The sequence below is a fragment of the Hypanus sabinus genome, chromosome 9 (assembly GCF_030144855.1).
Source record: "Hypanus sabinus isolate sHypSab1 chromosome 9, sHypSab1.hap1, whole genome shotgun sequence".
Classification (NCBI taxonomy): Eukaryota; Metazoa; Chordata; class Chondrichthyes; order Myliobatiformes; family Dasyatidae; genus Hypanus; species Hypanus sabinus.
Window position 1 is genome coordinate 139,117,651 of NC_082714.1, and position 19,307 is coordinate 139,136,957.

At 36.7% G+C, this 19,307-nt stretch overlaps 1 protein-coding gene across 2 annotated transcripts in view; it reads left to right on the forward strand.

The window, feature by feature from the left end:
- kif3b (kinesin family member 3B) overlaps positions 1-6,649 on the forward strand; it is a 45,452-nt gene extending 38,803 nt beyond the window's left edge. The window contains exon 9 of one of the 2 annotated variants that reach the window (XM_059980683.1): positions 3,478-6,649. In XM_059980683.1, the coding sequence (XP_059836666.1) occupies positions 3,478-3,568 (91 nt within the window). In that variant the 3' untranslated portion in view covers positions 3,569-6,649. The remainder of the gene's footprint in view (positions 1-3,477) is intronic. The other variant, XM_059980684.1, reaches the window with a different exon arrangement.
- Positions 6,650-19,307: the final 12,658 nt, after the last annotated feature.

Here is a 19,307-nt window from a genome sequence, read left to right on the forward strand (position 1 = left end):
TAATTGCTACATGTGCTAGATGCAAAAATCACTCCAACAATAGTAATGCCATATCATTAAATTATTTGTTTATAATGTGCCTCATTGAAGAGGTGCTACATAAAGAAAAGGTAGCAAGTTTTTTTTTTGATCTTGGTATTATACTTTGGGCTGTTTGATTATGAGCACAAGAAGTGCATGCTGTTTTTTGCGCTTTTGATTCATAAACTTATTTATATTATACATCTGGAAATATGAGCACAATGTTTAATATAATTTGAAGTAGTTATATTATCTCAGGTAAAGTTATAATGTAGATGTTATTTTGGGTCATAAGTACTGCATAGTAAATTTTCATGTAGTTTTAACACTGCTGTTAAGAGTACTGTCCTTGATCATTTAGAATATTGGAACACATTTTTAAAGAAACTTAACAATTTTCTCACAATTGTAATATGCATACAAGCAGATTGTGGCAGTAGCTTGTTACTAATTGGTTATTCTTGATGCATTTATCGAGGGAAGTAAAGTGGTGACTTAATTACTAATGATTTTTCTCACAAATGGAACCAAATCCTAATCAAATTTGTTAATTAAATGACTCCAGTTGCCTATCCTTATCTGTCCACTGAGCAGTGAGTATAGTAAAGAACTACTATATAGCAGTTAAAAGATACTGACACTGATTCTTTTCATGTCATGACATCTCTCCTGGATTTCTGGATTTTACAGCAGCACTGGGTTGTGTTGGGCAATCTCAGTGATGATTTGGCTTACCTGCTCGATTTAATTATGTTGTTGCTGCATTTGTTATCAATATTTTCAGTGTTCCACAGGGATCAGGGTTGGGTTCACTTCTTTTCGCGTTATAAGTTGATTTGGATGATGGCCAAGTTTGCAGATGATACAAAGATAGGTAGAAGGGCAGACAGAACTTTCCTGAAATGCCTGCGAAAAATGCTATGGACCTATTTCTTTCCATGAATCCACTAGGTAAAGGCTTAATATCAATCATCCGAGATAAACTCGCAGCCTTACGACGGGCCCCCATGGATAAAATCAAAATGGCCTGGGAGCAGGATTTAAATATCTCCTTATCTGAGGAGAGCTGGGATTCAGTTCTCAAATCGGTTAACTCAACCTCTCTTTGTGCTCGCCACTGCCTTTTACAGTTTAAGATTGTTCATAGAGCCCATTTGTCTAAATCTAAACTATCTCAATTCTACCCTAGCGTTAGTCCGCTCTGTGATAAATGCAAGAGTGGCGTGGCCTCTCTCATCCATATGTACTGGTTCTGTCCTAGCTTGGAGAAATTCTGGAAAGATGTCTTCACTACGTTATCGTGTATTCTGAATCAGCACCTAGAACCAAACCCCTTAATTGCTCTGTTTGGTTTTTGGGGCAAGACAGATTTATGTCTCGGACCGACCAAATGCCGAATATTATCCTTTGCCTCTCTCCTGGCTAGACACTTGATCCTCCTCAGATGGAGAGATGTTGCCCCGCCCACTCATGCTCAATGGCTTAACGACATCATGGCCTGTTTGGACCTCGAAAAAATTCATTATTCAGTTCTCAATTCAGATCTAAAGTTCCATAAGGTCTGGGGACCTTTTATCAAGTACTTTCATAACCTTCCTCTTGACTAGGGTTTTTTTTTTCTTTTCGGTCCCTTGCTTTCAGCTCCTTTTTTTTTCTGGTAGAAGGCATTATTACCCTCTGTTGCTGAGTGTATTCACAGTCTGGGAGTTTGGCTGTCCTGACTTATACTCTCTATATTGTGTTGTGGTTGGTCTGGAGTTGCTGTTGTTTTTTTCTTGTGTTGTGGGGCTTGGTGGGGACACTAAGCTTACTTGTCTTTAATTCAGGTGCTTTTTTTTTGCTAAATTCTCTTCCTTTGTAGCATATTGTTATTGTATGCTTAATTTTGCACTGTTTTAATGTTCCTCATTGGGATTTGGGGTTTTTAATTTGTAAAATGTTTTGAAAAACTAATTATAAAAAAAAAAGGGCAGACAGTGTTGAGGCAGGAGGTCTGCAGAAAGACTTGGATTAGGAGTATGGGCAAAGAAGTGGCAGATGAAATACAGTGGAGGGAAGTGCAAGGTCATGGGCTTTGAAGGAATAAAGGCATGGACTGTTTTCTAAGTGGGGAGAAAATTGTGAAATCAGAGGTGCAAATGGACCTTGGGTTGGACCCTAAAGGTTAAGTTGCACATTGAGTTAGTGGTAATGATGGCAAATGCAATGTTAGCATTCTTTTGAGTGGACTAGAGCAAGGATGTAATCCTGAGGTTTCCTAAAGCATTGGTCAGACTGTACTTGGAGTGCTGTGAGCAGCTCTGTGCCCCTTATTTAAGAAATGATGTATAAAAACACAAACACGAGGAAATCTGCAGATGCTAGAAATTCAAGCAACACACACAAAATGCTAGTAAAACTCAGCAGGCCCAGACGAAGGGTCTGGGCCTGAAACATCGACTATACTTCTTCCTATAGATGCTGCCTGGCCTGCTGTGTTCCACAGCATTTTGTATGTGTTGTAAGAAATTATGTGCTGTCATTGGAGGGTGCGCAGAGGGGGTTTATGAGAATGATGCAGGGAATGAAAGGGTTAATGTATGTGCAATGTTTTACAGTTCTGGACCTGTATTCGCTGGGTTTAAAATACTGAGTGAGCGATCTCATTGAACCTGATCAAATATTGCAAGGTCTAGATAGAGTGGATGTAGGGAAGTCCTGGACCAGAGGGCACAGCCTCAGAATTGAGGGTTGTCTCTTTAGAACAAAAATGAGGAGAAATTTCATTAGACCAGAGGGTATTTGGAAATCCTTGCCACAAATGGCTGTGTAGGCCAAGTCATTGAGTATATTTAAAGGTGTGGTTGATGCGTCCTTGGTTAGTAAGGGTGTCAAGGTTTACAGAAGGCTAGAGAATGGTACTGAGAGGGACAGTAGATCAGCTGAAATGGAATAGTGAAGCAGACTTGATGGGTCAAATACCTTAATTCCATTCCTTTGACTAATGGTGCTATGGTTGCATCTATTATTGTTGTGAATAGAAATCACAACAGCTTGTATTTTACAGTTGTTTTTTAAATGATAAAATGTTTTAAAGGACTTCTTTTAAATATAACTAAATAAATCAGAGGCATCTAAAGAGATGCTGGGCCCAGTGGCCAAAATCTTGCTAAAAGAGGGCAGTTTTAAGCTGCACCTGGAATAGAAAATTTAGAGAAATGGAGAATTTCACTTAGAATTCTTGACTTTAAAGCTTTTGTAGCTCAATGATGAGTCAGATTTGAAGAAGCACACATCTGAAAAAAAAATCTTACAATATTAAAGAAAACCTCAAAGTTTGAAGTATTTTAAGTCTGGCTTAGATATTTCACTCCATGGGTTTATGGGCATACCTTCAGATTTCTTTGTGGGGTTAATAGCACATTGTTAAGAACTTGTTTAACATAATGTACTAAAATTATTTCTCCATTTCTTCAGCAGGCCTAAAACTGGGAAGAAAATGGGTCCTTCTTCACCTGGGTCTGGAACCCAGCTCTACCCACAGTCTCGTGGCCTTGTTCCCAAATAATTTTGTTCTCAAGAAGATTATATAATTTGCCAGCCGGGAAACAGCAAGAAGAGATGAGTAAGCTTCATCTCCAGGTCTCATTTGCATCTGGCCTTTTGCAGATCAGAAGTATTATTTCAGTTGAAATTAAAGTTATATTTGTATTTTTTTTAGCGTGAACCATTCCATTTTTAGACAAATACTGCACTTGCTCTATACCCAATTTAATTTGACAAAATTGTCTGTTTCACAAAATAATCAAAGTGGATAGTGCCACTGCTTGCTGCTATGGAAACACATTATCTGATTATATATATCTATCAAAAGAATACCTCACATTTTATGAGGAAGCTTGTTGTATTTAAATATTTCTTAAAACTGATGAATAACTTTGTCTTTAATTTATTAGGTTTTCTTGTTGAAAAGCAGAATGTAGATAGAACAGATTTGAACATTTGTTACTATATAGTTGATATTTTTCATACACATTTTTATTAATGTTTAATGTTAAGTACTAATGATTTCTTTTCAGGACTGTTAAATAACAGCTTCCCAGTGGTCTGTCAAAATAATACATGGTTGGTAATAGTTGTGTACTTGGATTTGGCTATTAAACATCCACCTAAATTTTATTAATATAGCTCAGCCTTGTATAAAGATCGCAGTTTCTCTAAAATATGTTTTAAGAAGTACAAATTTCAAACTTTTAAACAAACTGTAAACATTGCAGCTGATTTCAGCAGTGGAGATGCCATTACAGAGTAAATATGCTTCAACTTTCTAGAAACTCCTGGTATGATATCTAAACTATTCAAATGTGGGTTCTGACTATGAATATTATTTGTAAATCAACATAAAACTTGAAATAAAATGTAGACAGTCCAATTTTAAATTGCCAAGTCAGTGTCTGGCTTAAAATCTAGCTGGGACAAAATGTATCATGCTATGATCACTTCTCTGCTTGTTGAAACGTGATGTTGTTGCATAATTACACATTTTGTCTTGTTCCATCAAATATTGTTGTGCAGAAAATTACTGATATTACTCAAAAGTATAAATTGCTGTGAAAATGTATGTTGCAAATTTTGCGTTTGAGCCTGTTAACACCGTGCCTTTTTTTGATAAAGTTGCTGATCAGGATGTAGCTGATTATCTACATGCAAGTTATTAGTGAAGATTTTTAATACAGATGAAACTTTACAAAATACCCCTGTGAAACATGCAACAGTTTGTGTTTTGAGATTGTTTTAGTTGGCATCTTTTGCATTTTGAAGTTTTAGAATTGAAATAGTTGATTGGTTTGAAGGCGCATTCTCCAAATAAGTCCATATCGTAGGTCCAATTTAAAAGTAACATTAAAAAATTGCAATGTGAAATGAGACAATTAACGGTTTAATAGTGCACTGAGGCAATTAGTGCTATTAAACCATATTTAACATGAAAAGGATGTGTTTAAATTTCTACTTGTGGCAGGACTCCTGGAGAGAAAAGCCTTTTGAATTGTTTTCTCCATTAAAATAGTTGTACTCATTTTGAAGTGTATATTAGAGATATTTAAAATTTAATATGACTTTTGACTGGTTTGTCACCATCTTGGTCTTTTTTGACCATCTTGTATTAATTATTTTTCTTTCATCAGGAAGTTAATGTAGCCCAGCTACATGTCCCCATGATGTGTAGTTTCCTCCTTATATATTTGATTCCAAGTTTCAACTTGAAAATGTGGGCCTCCTTATGCGCAGCGCAAAATGGCACATTACAGTCATGGTCAGGGTATGTGGAGAAAGTAGGCGTTTATTTTCCTTTGTGATTCAAATGCTGAAATCACTAGCTGAATCTAGACATTTAAAATTTTATTTGGCACTGATTCCAATGCCTTTAAAATCTTATTTGAGCATTTCAGTAGTTCATTATTTTACAAACCTCTTAAGAAAACTGCATTGAAATATATTCGTAACTTTAGAGGATTTTGTATGTGTGATTACTGTTCCATTAATTTTTTGTGTTTTGACTTTACAAAGTCAGCCTCAATGCAAAAGGCATTATTTATATAGAGAAGCAGAACTGGATGTGGTCGAGGAGAGGAGGTTATGTTTGAATAAATAATGGAAAGAAGGGGAGAACAACCTTGTGCAGCTCAAATCATATTTTTATCTGTGTTTCAACTTGCAGTAAGGCAGATGTTTATGTGACCAAATTATCATCTTAAATAATTCTAATGAAACTTGTTTTCTGTTCTGTGTTTATTTAAAATGTTAGCATAGGCAATTACAATTAATTGGAAGATGATTAATATTTCTGAAATGCTTATTACCATTTACACTGCTAACATCGTACAAAAAAGCATGAGGCATTAGTGAATCAGTGGTATAACATAACACTAATGTTTTGATAATGTTCATTTAATTCTAAACTGCAAACACTATGATTAAATTTAAAGAGATTTGAGTTAGTAAATACTCAAGTCATTAAACTGTCATTCTTATTTCCTGCTGGTAAGAATTCCACATTCACAGCAACTTCTATTTTCTGATTCTCTTAGAACTTTTGTCTCTGGCTACATTCTGTGTGAATAAATAGTATGCTTGTTACACATGGTTTCAAAATCCTCAGTATTGACTTCCAGCCTATCAAGGTTTTTTTTTGGTTTACCTCAAAATTATGTAGGCTGTTCCAGAAATATCCATTTAAGTTAGAATAAGATAATTATAATATTAGATGCAAGAAGTAGTCCTTGAATATTGAAGCAAAAATAAATGGCCATAATATTTGTAAGCACTGCACTTTTGACAAAATTTCATTCTAATACTGATTTCCCATGTTAACATAATTCTGCAGGAAGGCAAATTTTTATGAAATGCACATAAGACACAACAAAATCCTGAAGTGAAATGTATAACGATTTTAAAAGAAATATTCATACAGTGCAGAATTTTGAGTACCAAATTTCTACATTTAAATTATCTTTGCATCTTTTCATTATGTATTTGTTGAAATTTTAAAAGCTTCCATTCTGTTTGTAAATGTATAATTACAACATGCCATGTAAATGACCTGTAATAAACTTTCTGAAACAATTGCAACTTAATCTTGAATTTATCTTGTTATCTTGAATTTACTTGAATTTAAATTTTATTCAATGAGGGGAAACCTGAGGACCTACATAATTGTAAATTAAGGTCTTCACAATAGATACTTAGGACTAAGTAGACATGGCTCCTTTAACCCTTTGTGTAGATTAGCTAGGTACTGTATCATTTACTATGTACTGTATAGATACTTCAGTAATTTTGTGCCTATGAATAGTTTAACATAAACATTTGCATAAATGTAGTCATTGGAAAATAAAAATATAAATTTCTCAAGTGAACAACATAGGTTTTGCCCACCTCAGCTCAGTAATTAAGTCTTGACTTTTATAGTATATTTATTTTCATCAGATGTGGCTGTATTTCCCATTTGTAATTCCTTGTGTCATTTCAGCTTATGAATTTATTATGCCCCAAGCTGAAATGTCTTTGGATACTTTCTGGACCAGATTTTAACCATCTTTAAAAAAAAAAATCAAGTGCTATAATGACAATTCTCTTGAAGACTCATAATGTTTGTCACCTACTATTACTTGCTAGGATCTGGATTTGAATGTAATTGCTTCTCCAAAAGTACATCTGTATGTGCAAAGATAGTTTTGAATAGATGAACATGCTGTAATATTTCTATCCCCAAAGGAGCTGATAGGCAGTTTAGATCATAAAATTTTCTAAACAGGATGTTACTGGAGGGCAAATATGTTTACTCTGAGGTAACCTGATTGTACTATTCCTTCGTAACAGCCTGGACTTTCGGATCAATGCGTATGTTTCACTGATTGCAACTGATTTTAATGATGAAAGATCTCCAAAATATCTTGTCCACTTTATGTTTACCATTAAAAATTGCACTCGATTTAATTTGATAAACTAGGTCTTATTTGGTAATATGTTTTGAGTATTCAAAATCCATATTAATAAACTAAGTCCCATTTTCATGTATTCCAACATTAGGATCTTCAACACATCCTGATCAACAATTATTTATTGCATTGCTGTTTGGGGGTGTCATTTGAACAATTTGGTTACCATATTTCTGCAAATGTCAACAATAATAACATTTTAAGAAATAACTTGTCAGTGCAACTTTTTTGATAAATTTCTTGTATCTCAAGCTGTGTTCCCTTGAAATATTCACCTGCCATTCTTACCCAAGCAGAGCAGAATCTGGTCATTTTATTTTTCATTAGCTGCTCTTGTTTTCCCCTTTATATCAGTTGTGACTGCAAGGTCAATGAAGCTTACCTGGTTTTTTTTGAGATTTTTATTCCTCAGTTGAACTGAACTGGATTATTCATTCATCTCATTGATGTTGGTTGAACTTCACTGGATGAAAATTTTATAAAATCGAAAATAATATTTATATGATAACGTCACTGAGTTACATAATGCAAGCTTCAATATGGTCTGTGATTTTCTGCCCTGATTTATTTGAGATCTCAACAAACTGCCTATATCTGCTTAACGTTCCTTGTTTTTCTTTCTGACCTAGAAGGGCCTTAACCCATATCTTCCATATGACTGAAGATTCTGAGGCCGTTGTTAAATTATCATAGGTTGGAGAGAAATATTAAATGATGAGGATGGATTCCACAAAGCAGTATTGTATTCTTGAATTATGTTTAGGTGTCAGTTTTCATACTGTGAAAGGGTCAGATAAGATTACTGGGGGAAAACAAACATTTCAATTGGTTGAGAATTTTAAAGCCAAGGCTAGTTTTAAAACATATAAAAAGTCAAAAACACTCGTGTGCAGAATTTTGTTTTGGAATTTCTACAAATGAAATTGATGCAGACACTTGTTAATCATAAAATTTGAAGATCAAATATTTGGTCATTACCAGTGAGGTAGTAAAGATATATGGAGTTTAGCATCTGAAGACATATGAGCTTAAAGGCTAAGTAACCTAATATTTAGGTATTCCAGAATTATTTTAAGCTGATTTAATTTCCTTTAAAAAATACCATTCTCAATACTTCAGCCTGGCGAAAGCTTTGTAGCGTAACTTGCAGCAGAAGCTGGATCATAAGTTTTTAAAAAGTAGTCAATAAATTTGTCATAGATTGTGGAAGAGAGGAGTACTGGGAAATGGCATAGAAGAATGGTTGAAGCCAGCACAGATTTGTCATAGCCCTCTAAAATATGGGGGCAAGCTTGAAGGGCGTGAGCCAATGCTGCTCCTGTGTTCATGTGTTTAGTAGTTGGAAAGTCATGCCTCATTGCCATTTAACCTATTTTACAATGAATTTTATTCATGCACTTGCTTTCTCCATTGTCACACAGCTCAGTCAGGGTCATGCTACACTTCCAGCATAAAGATGCTATCAAAATCATGAACAATTTTCATTGTGACCACGTTGCATTAACTCTCTATTCCGCTTGTGTGCTGCCTTTGATGTGATCCTTCTCTAAAGCCTCTCCATAGTTTCAGTGTACTGTGATTACCACTGATTTGTCTTTAATATTTTGCACTGATAATTCAGGAGTTCTCCAAAGTCATATTCTTGGCTACCGCAGTCAAATCAAAATGTTATTGAAATGTCAAGTTTTACATATGCATCAACTCCACACATGATTGAAGTCTTCCTGCTACTTCAGGCAAAGGACCAAAGTGCATTGGATTGTGGTTCAAACTAATATGATTACTTAATATAAAAGATGAGAATGTCAGAGAAGATTTGAGATGCTCTTTTCTGGGGAAAAGTAATGGGTAGAAACATGCACAAAATGCTGGAGGGACTCAGTAGATCAGGCAGCATCTATGGAGCAAAATATACAGTTGACATCTCATCCAAAACATTGACTGTTTATTCCTTTCCACAAATCTTCTGGATCTCTTGAGTTTATGGATAATGGATAGCAATTAGCAAGATCTTTAGTTTGGAAGGTACTGTGCATTTGAAAGTCATTGAGAATGGGATCAAGTTCAACCAAAGGTTTGCTTCTGGTGATTCATGACTCGAGGAGGAAGGGACTATAGGCCATGCTGGTATGGTGCAGAGCTGGATTCTAAAGTGAAGAAAAGGTGATTGATTATTTGTGCATTCTATGAGATTTTACACAATATTTGTAAGATGAATTAAATGGTGAAGAAAGCTGAGGTAAACTTGTGATCTGGAATACCCTTTGTTTGAAATAAGTACAGTCTTTTCAGTAGCCTCATGCAGTTTCTTGGTCCACCATCCCAGGACCATTATAAGTATTGCTCGACCCACAGATTTCTTCCAGCATTTTATGTTTCATTCCATTTTCCAGCATCTGCGGTCTCCTGTGTCTCCATCTTCAAGGCTTTTAATGCTAAAAGAACCATGACTTAGTAAGAATGAACAACTAAACAAAATTGATAGATAAAGCTGGAAGCCTGAAACATAATATTAGCATACCCCAGGCAGCATAAGATACTAAAAATAAGCATAGAACACCCATAATGAATATAGTACATTATTAAATGCCTTATAAATTAAGGCTATCAAGAAATTATTTAATAAAGACTTGATCAGATGTTGTTTATCCTTGAGATCAAACAATTTTAAATTTTAAAAACTATCCTGGAAAAGCAGTACAATATTTACAAAGTGTTTAAAGAAAATGGCATTTCTTTCTTTTTTTAAAAAAAATATAACTGTCTGGAACTAATTATTTCAGGGAGAGGCAGCAGGAAAACCTACATAACAGGAACTTAATTTCAAAATAGATTTATAAAGGAACTATCATAGAAAAGGCTTTTACCTACCTTGATGATGTTAAAGTGAAATCTCCTTCGGATTTGGAAATCCCAGAAAGTACAGTTATGGAAAAACTCTGCAAATGAGACAAAAAGCTATCACATCCAGGATACAGAATGAAACCAGATAATGTAGATTTTAAAAACCTTTAAATATTTACAATGAATATGCAGTGAAATTGACAAGATATTGAGTATGTTTTGACACATATTATTGCTCAGTAAATGATTCTTACAGTTTGCACCAGGATCAGAAATTAGACTGTACAATTAACAGAATAAATTAGGTTAGTAATGTAGTTTGATAGGCAATTGTAATTGCATTAAGCAAAACAATTAGAAAATGGGATTAAACAATGTAGATAAAAAAAACAGTAGATTTCAAAAGGAAACCAGGTACATTTGTAAGCAGCTCTTCAACTTAAAAGATGATGATCTTAGCAATACAGAGAGCGTAAGTCAACAATAATAATGCTGAAATTATATTCTGTGCTTAGCATATTCAAAGTGTATAACTCAAGTCACTGAACTATGATCCAGAAAGAAAGACAAAGTCAAAGGCTTAGGACTTGTTGAGGTTCTTAAAGTATTAAACGGTACAGACTTGCTGATTTACATTTCATTCAAATGTCCAGTGGTGCAAGAGAACATTACATTAATGCAAGGCATTTTAAAATGTGCTGGAAAAAATCTTTTAAGCACATGATGATTATTTGACTTAAATGTCACTGAATGTAGTGGATTTTAAAGTTTAATTGGATGCAAGGCTAGATAATTTGGTTCACTGCAGATATGTACTCAATGAACCAATAATTTCTGCTTCTTCCTCAGTTCATTTATATTCTGGAGCTTCTTAGCATTCTACAACATTTAGCCTCGACTATCCACCAACCCACACTCCCCCTCCCTGGTCCCCTTGCATGTTTTGATTATTTTAAGAAGGGAAATCACAATACTTTTTGTTCTTAAGTGTTGTCATTGTTGAACTCTAATCTGTAACTACTCTTTAAAATCATGCAGTGAACTACTTTTTAAAGTTGAGTTTATTGTTATATGCACAAATGCAATGAAAAGCTGGCTTCCAGCAGAATCACAGGCACATGGGATCATACAAACAGCATTCACAAATAAAAACAAATTGTACACAATTTTATCAACATTTCTGTAACTTTGTTCTGAATTAGCATTTATTTGGAATTTTAAGATATCATTGCAACACCATACTGGGATGCATCTGGTTTGCAAATTCCAATCATGGGCAGTTAATCATCTCAGGGCAGCAATATTGCTGTAGGTGTTCCTTTGGGTATTTGCCTACACTCATGTGTATGTATGGAGGGTGTTATGTGGTAATTAAGTAATACTCTACTGTTCTCAAACACTCATAATGAAACAGTCCATGTCTGCATCTTGTAAGGCATGGGAATGTCCATGACTAAGTAGATCGATGGGAATTGGCATTCTCACCAGGCAAAGTGCAAGTAATGATCATCCTATGGTATGGAAACACCGATGCCCAAGAACAGTGAAGTGTGCAAGACTTACTGGATACAGCCCTGGCTACGCAAGGAAAGCTCTTCTCACCATCGAGGATATCTACAAGGAATGCTGCCACACGAAAGCAGCATCCGTCATCAAGAACCCCCAACATCCAGACCCTGCTTTCTTCTCACTCTGCCATTGGGATGGAGGTTCAAGAGCCTTGTTACATGCCACCTGGTTCAGGAACAGTTATTACATTTCGCCCATCACTCCTAAACCAGCGTGGATAACTTCACTCACCTCAACACCGAACTGATTCCACCACCGGAGAATTCACTTTCAAGTACTTTACAACTCTTGTTCTCAGTATTATTTATTTATTGTATTGCACAGTGGTTGTCAGTCTTTGTGTGCAGTTTCTCATTGATTCTATTGTATTTCTAGTTTTCTATTGTGAATGCCTGCAAGAAAATGAATCTGAGGGCAGTATATGATAACATATCCGTACTTTGATAATAAATTTACTTTGAACTTTGATTCCAACAAGCCAGTCCAATCATCTACCTTGACATTCTGTGGTATCACTATTGCAGAAAGCTGCAACGTCCATGTACTGGGACTCACCATTAAACAGAAATCTCCAGACCAGCCAAATAAAAGCTGTGAATGCAAGAGCAGACCAGAGACTGTTGCTGAAGCAAGATGTCTCGCAACAAATGACTCAGTCCACGACTCCAAGCCTTGTCCTTTATCTGCAAACTGTAAATCAGGACTGTGATGGAATATTCTCCATGTATCTGGATGACTGTCACTACAACAACAGGAATTTTCACCATTCAGGATAAAATTCACTTGATTGATACCCAATCATCATGTACCATTTCCAACAAGCATTGTAATGGCTTACCAGGGCTTTTTTGATAGCACTTCCCAAATTAGTGATCTCTATACCTAGAAAAACAAAAGCAGGAAGCATTTGTTTAAATGTAACACTGCCATCTTGGTATTCTCCTCAAAGTCTTGAAATTTATTTCTTTGCTGTCACTGGTCCTAAATGATGGACCTAACCTGGTACCAACCTATCGATGCAGCTATAAAGAAAGCAGGACAGTGACTATACTTCATTAGGAGTTTGAAGAGATTTGATGTGTTAACAAAAACACTGAAAACTTCTATAGATGTACCGTGGAAAGCATTGTGACAGGCTGCATCACTGTCTGCTATGGGGGGAGAGGGTGGTTACTGCACAAGACCAAAAGAAGCTGCAGAGGGTTGTAAATTTAGTCAGTTTCACCTTTTGTGCTAGGCTACAAAGTACCCAGGACACCTTCAAGGAGTGGTGTCTCTGAAAGGCAACGGCCATTATTAAGGACCTCCAGCACCCAGGGTATGCCCTTTTCTCATTGTTACCATCAGGTAGGAGGTATAGAAGCCTGAAGGCACATACTCAGCAATTCAGGAACAGCTTCTTCCCCTCTGCCATCTGATTCCTAAATGAACTTTGAACCTGTGAACACTACCTCACTTTTTAAAAATATACATTATTTCTCTTTTTGCACTAATTTTAATCTATTCAATATACATATACTGTAATTGGTTTATTTATTTCTTCTATATTATGTATTACATTGAACTGCTTGCTGCTGCTAAGTTAACAAATTTCACATCACATGCCAGTGTTAATAAGCCTGATTCTGATGATGGTATTGGTCAATCTGTGAGAGCTTTCTCAATGCAAGGATCATAGCAGTTCAATAAGTGGCTTACCATCACCTTCTGATAATTAATTCAAGTTGGAAATAAAAGTTGGTCTTATAAACAATAAAACCTTTTGGCAAGTATAGTGGATTCCATTTAATTTGACCATCAATTAATAGGGACAGCCATTTATTTGGGACAACTCTTAAAGAACAAAAATTGATTGAAAAAATAACCAGTATTCCCTTTGTTTATTTGGGACACTATGCCACCTAAATGGGACAGGAGACTGCTGCCTAACAGCTTCCAACTTGCATCAGTCGCATGAACTTGTGTGGCCTGTAAGACACTACACAGTGCTTAGAGCAAACGGTTTTTAAATAGCATCAGTTATGTATATTTCTGTTTTTTTTAAGTGATTTTTGTCACTGATAGTTGGTGAGAAATAAGCACTAAAACAATTAAAGTTTTTAAAGTGGAAAAGAAAAGCACTGGGGCAGTTCCACCCTCTCGACCTTGTAAGTCCGGTTCCAGTGGTACAAGTACACGTTACAACCGAGGTCTTCCTTGGTTGTAGTGAATAACCTTGACTTCTGTGCTTCCATATAGTGTTGCAGAACTGCCTTCCTGGCCGTTGGATTTCACTGTAGATCTCATTTGCCCAGTCTGCCAGAGATGACTATGCATGCTAGGACAGGCATGTCCCTACCTCACCTAGTACGAGACCCAGTGGCTAGCCTCATTTGATTTAGCCCACTTGTTGAAATGGTGTACCAGGCAGTGGCTGCTGACACATGCAAACAGCCACTAGGAGCCCCAGGTGTGAGCCAAGTGCCCAGTAAGGACCAACAGTAATATTCAAGATGATGATATCTTCAAATTCCTCATAATTATTAACTTGTTGAAATCGTTTCATTTTTCACTCCTGGCCATTTCTGCTACTTACAAGTCTGAATGCTTGAAACCGCAGTGAGCAAAACAGTTCTGAATCACCTAACTGCTATCTTTCACCAACAGTGAGAAAATCACTGCTTTTTGAACACAAACACACACAACTGATGCTTTTTAAAAGCTAACACGAGGAAATCTGCAGATGCTGGAAATTCAAACAACACACACAAAATGCTGGTGGAACACAGCAGGCCAGGCAGCATCGAGTCCTGACGAAGGGTCTCAGCCCAAAACGTTGACAGTGCTTCTCCTTATAGATGCTGTCTGGCCTGCTGTGTTCCACCAGCATTTTGTGTGTGTGGCTTTTTAAAAACTGTTTGCTCTAAGCATGGTGTAGTGTTTAATGGCCACACAAGCACACGTGACTGACACTTGTTAGAAATTGTTCTACAACAGTCTACTGAACCAATTAGGTGGCACGATGTCCCAAGTAAATAAAGTCCTGGCTATTTTCTCAATTAATTTTTGTTCTTTAAGCGTTGTTCCAAATAAGTGGCTGCCCTGATTAATTGATCACCCAATTAACAGGAATCCACTTTACATAATCTGTTACTCAGTTAAATGGTAGTTTGTCTTTTTTTATATACCCTTTTAACTATTTACATGAAACTTCAGCTAATTGGGCTAAAATGTACCAGTCCTGGTGTGGCTCAATTAACTGGAATGCACTATATATTATCAAGAACTGCAATGCAACTGAGATAAAACATTTTTGATAATTCATTACTAAGTTCTTTTATGAACAATGCCAGCATGGGGCAGCTTTTAAAAAAGAAGGCTCAATTCAAATCTGTGATATTGTTTGGAAATGCAGTCAATCATTTGACTGAAACAAAATAATTCCTTACATGCTGGAGTTAGTGAACAATGGTGCATATTATCAGTGTTTTCAAAACTGAAATTCAAAGTTCAAAATTTACTTTGAACTTTGATTTGTAGATTTAAAAATTAAAATAATCCAAAATCACCATAAATTTGAGAATCAAATCAAATAAATCATTCTTAGTATATTAATCAATATTATGTGTTAAAACTCTGATGAAGCTAATTGGAGTATCACTCAGTTAAAGTTGATGGCAAAAAGGTAGCTGAATATTAAGCTCAATATGGACACTGTATTCTAGTCTATTAACAACACTTCCACCACTGGTCGGTGACAAACTCTTCTCCACTCACAGACACAGGTTATCATTCTCGTTCACCCTACTATTCCCAGACTGGAGTTAGCATTCTCCTTAAAATAAAGAGCATGTTTTCAATGCTATCAACCAGCCAGTAGGGGAAGCTGCAGCTGTAACAAGTTAAACAGCATTAGGGGAGGGTTTTTTTCAGTCAACACAGTGATAAGAAAGTTGGTTTGTGTAGCAAGGATTTTCCAAAAGATAAAGCAGATGTATCCACGTTGTCAGCTATTTTAATTGGATAAGTTGTCCTTTACATCTCAAAATTATGACTTCTGATGTAATTAATTAGTTCAAGAATGTACCTGGTGAATGTGGATGACTAGATAATGTAACTGAGTAGAAGTTCAGTAAGAGAAAAAATATGATAGTTTGCTTTCAACCTCCTGAGGGCAGCAAGGTCACAGAGAAAGTAATAACATTTACATTCATTATTCAAAGGCCAGCAGCTGATCATGTTTCTGCGGAGCCAACTGTCAAGGCATAGTGTTTGAAATAGAGAAAGCTGACCCAAGGACAATCCTGTATGATGAAAGATTTACAGAGCGCAGAATCATTACACTGTCATGTGTGATAATTACCTCAATGACCAAGTAGTTACTTGTATTGTGTAGCATATACCAGTGTTGAATTTCTTTAATGAAAAGACTTTTAATGCCATGTCTTTCAGAAACTGGAAAAATGGAAGCACCTATATTCTCCCAGCACAAGAGAGCAATTTATGGGAAACAGTGATGAAATCAAGGGATAATTAAGGGGCAAAAGAGGGTTAAGAATTGAATGTGACAGAAAAGTTTTGGGAAAAGCCAGAAATAGGGAAGTAATAAAAGTAAATTTGTGGATTATTTTAAATAGAACAAGTAAATCATTTCTGACCTATTGTTTCAAATAACAAATTAAGGAATAGAGCTGAGAAAGATGGGCACTAAAAATAATGGAATCAGATGAGAGCTGTAGTAATGCAATATAACTCCTTTCTATTTGATTATCTTCATTTCCAAAGATAACCCTGGTTTCTCTTCTCTATTGAAAACTGTCCGCATAAATTCATCGAGTTTATTTCTTTCACTCACATCTCCTACAACAATGAGTGGCTCTGTTGCTACAAAGATTTAGACCATTCAGTCAGCTTCCTGTGCCCATCTTGCATTACGCCACTAAATTTCTGTCAACATGGTTCACATTCTTGCTTTAGCCTAGCTCATCCTCCTCTTTCTGACCCTATCATGCTCAGATTTGTCATCACACACATATTAAATTTGTTTCTTCCAGACTGCCTCTAACGTTTGTTGATGTGGATGATTCCCGCTCTTCCACAATCCTCTAATCAGTTTCAAATTTATCATCATTACCTCATCAAAAAATCTCTTGACATTTACCCTTTCTAGCATTCAAAGCTACAACCCCTTCTTTAGTAGCCTCCACACCTTTAGTGTGTAGGTGTTTCCCAAATCCATTCCCAAATTTCCAAAATACCACGTTTGAATCTCTTTGCTCTGGTTTCTGGCTTCACTACATTAGCAAAGTGGTCATTATTGAAGTTCCAGGTAGCATTCTGTTTGATTCTGACAATGGTAACCTTCCACCTTACTGACCTGATAACATTGACACTGGTGATCACACTAACTTTCACCATTGCCTCACTTACATCATCCATTTGGATGGGATTTCATTTACCTTGCTCCATTCCAGACAAATAATCAATCTGAATGGCTTCTTTAGTTTATGTTCCATTATCTCTGGAGACCCTGTGGATATATTAACATGCTGCCTCTCAGCAACTGCTTGCAATCCACAATGTTAGATGTTGGGCAGGTAAGGAAATAAGGTGAGAGAGGGAAACAGGAATGGTGTAGGAGGGGGAGGCAATTACTGGAAGTTTGAGAAATTGATGTTCATGCCATCAGTTTGGAAGCTGAACATCAATTTCTCGAACTTCTGATAATTTCCATCCTCCCCTCTCCTTCACCATTCCCCGTCTCTCTCTCTCTCTCTCCCCTTATTTCCTTACCTGTTCGTCACCTTCCTCTGGTGCTGCTCCTTACCTTTCCTCCATGGGCTTCTATCCTCTCTGTTGTGCCTGTGTACAACTACATATCATTTGAATAAAAACATGCACACGGGTGATGGCTTTAACTGGTGTATTAATGTTACAGCAGGAGAGAGAGGTTTGTCTGAAGCTGATAGACCACAGACATTGCTGGAGAAGATTATGAAGTTCAAAGTTGCTTATTGTGGACACGTTACGTGGAGAGATGACATCTCATCAGACTTGCTATATGGAAAGGTGGAGGGAAAGAAAGGAAGAGGAAGGCAAAGAACAACGTGGCTGGATAACATCAAAGATTGGACCAAGCTGGACAAGACTAGGGATGTTGTGGACAAGTGTCGGGACAGAGCAGCGTGGAGGGAAATTGCCCGCCAACTGGAAATTCCAGATGTGACCTAACGACGAAGAGAGAGAGAACAATGCATATGCGTAGACAACAGATCAATACATAGTGCTGGGTGGGGAGTTATTGTTCTAAAAGAAATAGATCCATACATCACATTTCCTCCACCTTTAGATTAATGTGACATAAAACTGTGTATGTACAAAGCATTCAATTTCCCTCTCATAAACCCATATTCCAAATAAGCATGCTTTCACAGTAACAGTCCATTACTGACTTCACAGATCTAAAGGTTCAGTCCTTTGGGTGGTGTTCTGTTTCTTTCTGGACCTGTGGAGTGGTATCAGGTTTGGTAGGTGTTTTGTCTAAGACAGCGTTCTTGGCTTCCAGTGCCCCACATTACTGTCAGTGACATCATTCCTGAGAGGTAAGTCCAGTGACTGTAATGTGTCCATCTGTTGAATACAATCGACTAAGGTATGTTCTTCAGTTGCACATCCTGTTTCTGATCCACATGACATCTCAATGTCTAATCTCCAATATCCACTGTGTACATCAGTGGTCCAGTTCTTGTAGCTATCCTACTGGGTGTCCACTTGTCTTCTCAGTAATCACACGCTAGGACTTCCTGGCCAATTTCGAAGCTCCTTGCTGATTCACTTGGCAACTGGCTGCACTGTTTACTCTGCACTTGTCTATAGGTCTGGTTTCAGGAGGTCTATGTGAGATCTCAGACTCCTGCTCATGAACAGCATTGAAGGTATTTGATTTGTTGTCACATGAATAAAATACACAAAAAGGAAGCTATCCACATCGTGCTTGTTAAATCTCACTTTTGTCCCGTAACTGTTGGTGCAGTTGGTGATATTCTCTGACATTCAGGTCCGTCCTCATCACCAATTTGTTGTGCCTGTGCACAACTACATATCATTTAAATAAAAGCATGCACGTGGGAGATGGCTTTAACAGTGAGAGAGAGAGAGAGAGAGAACAATCTGCGTGTGCAGACAACTGATCAATACGTAGTGCTAAGTGGGGGGGGGGGGTGGTGGGAGTCGTTGCTCTAAAGGAAATAGATCCATACAAATCCTTACATTGCACACTCCTTTCAGTCTCTACCTCCTCTAGCTCTTTATCTCTTTCATCAAATCAACTTTCCAGCTCTTCATCCATCTGGCTCTCCTGGTTTAACCTATCACCTACCACCGTGTACTTTTCCTCCCTTCTCCCCTCCTTACTCT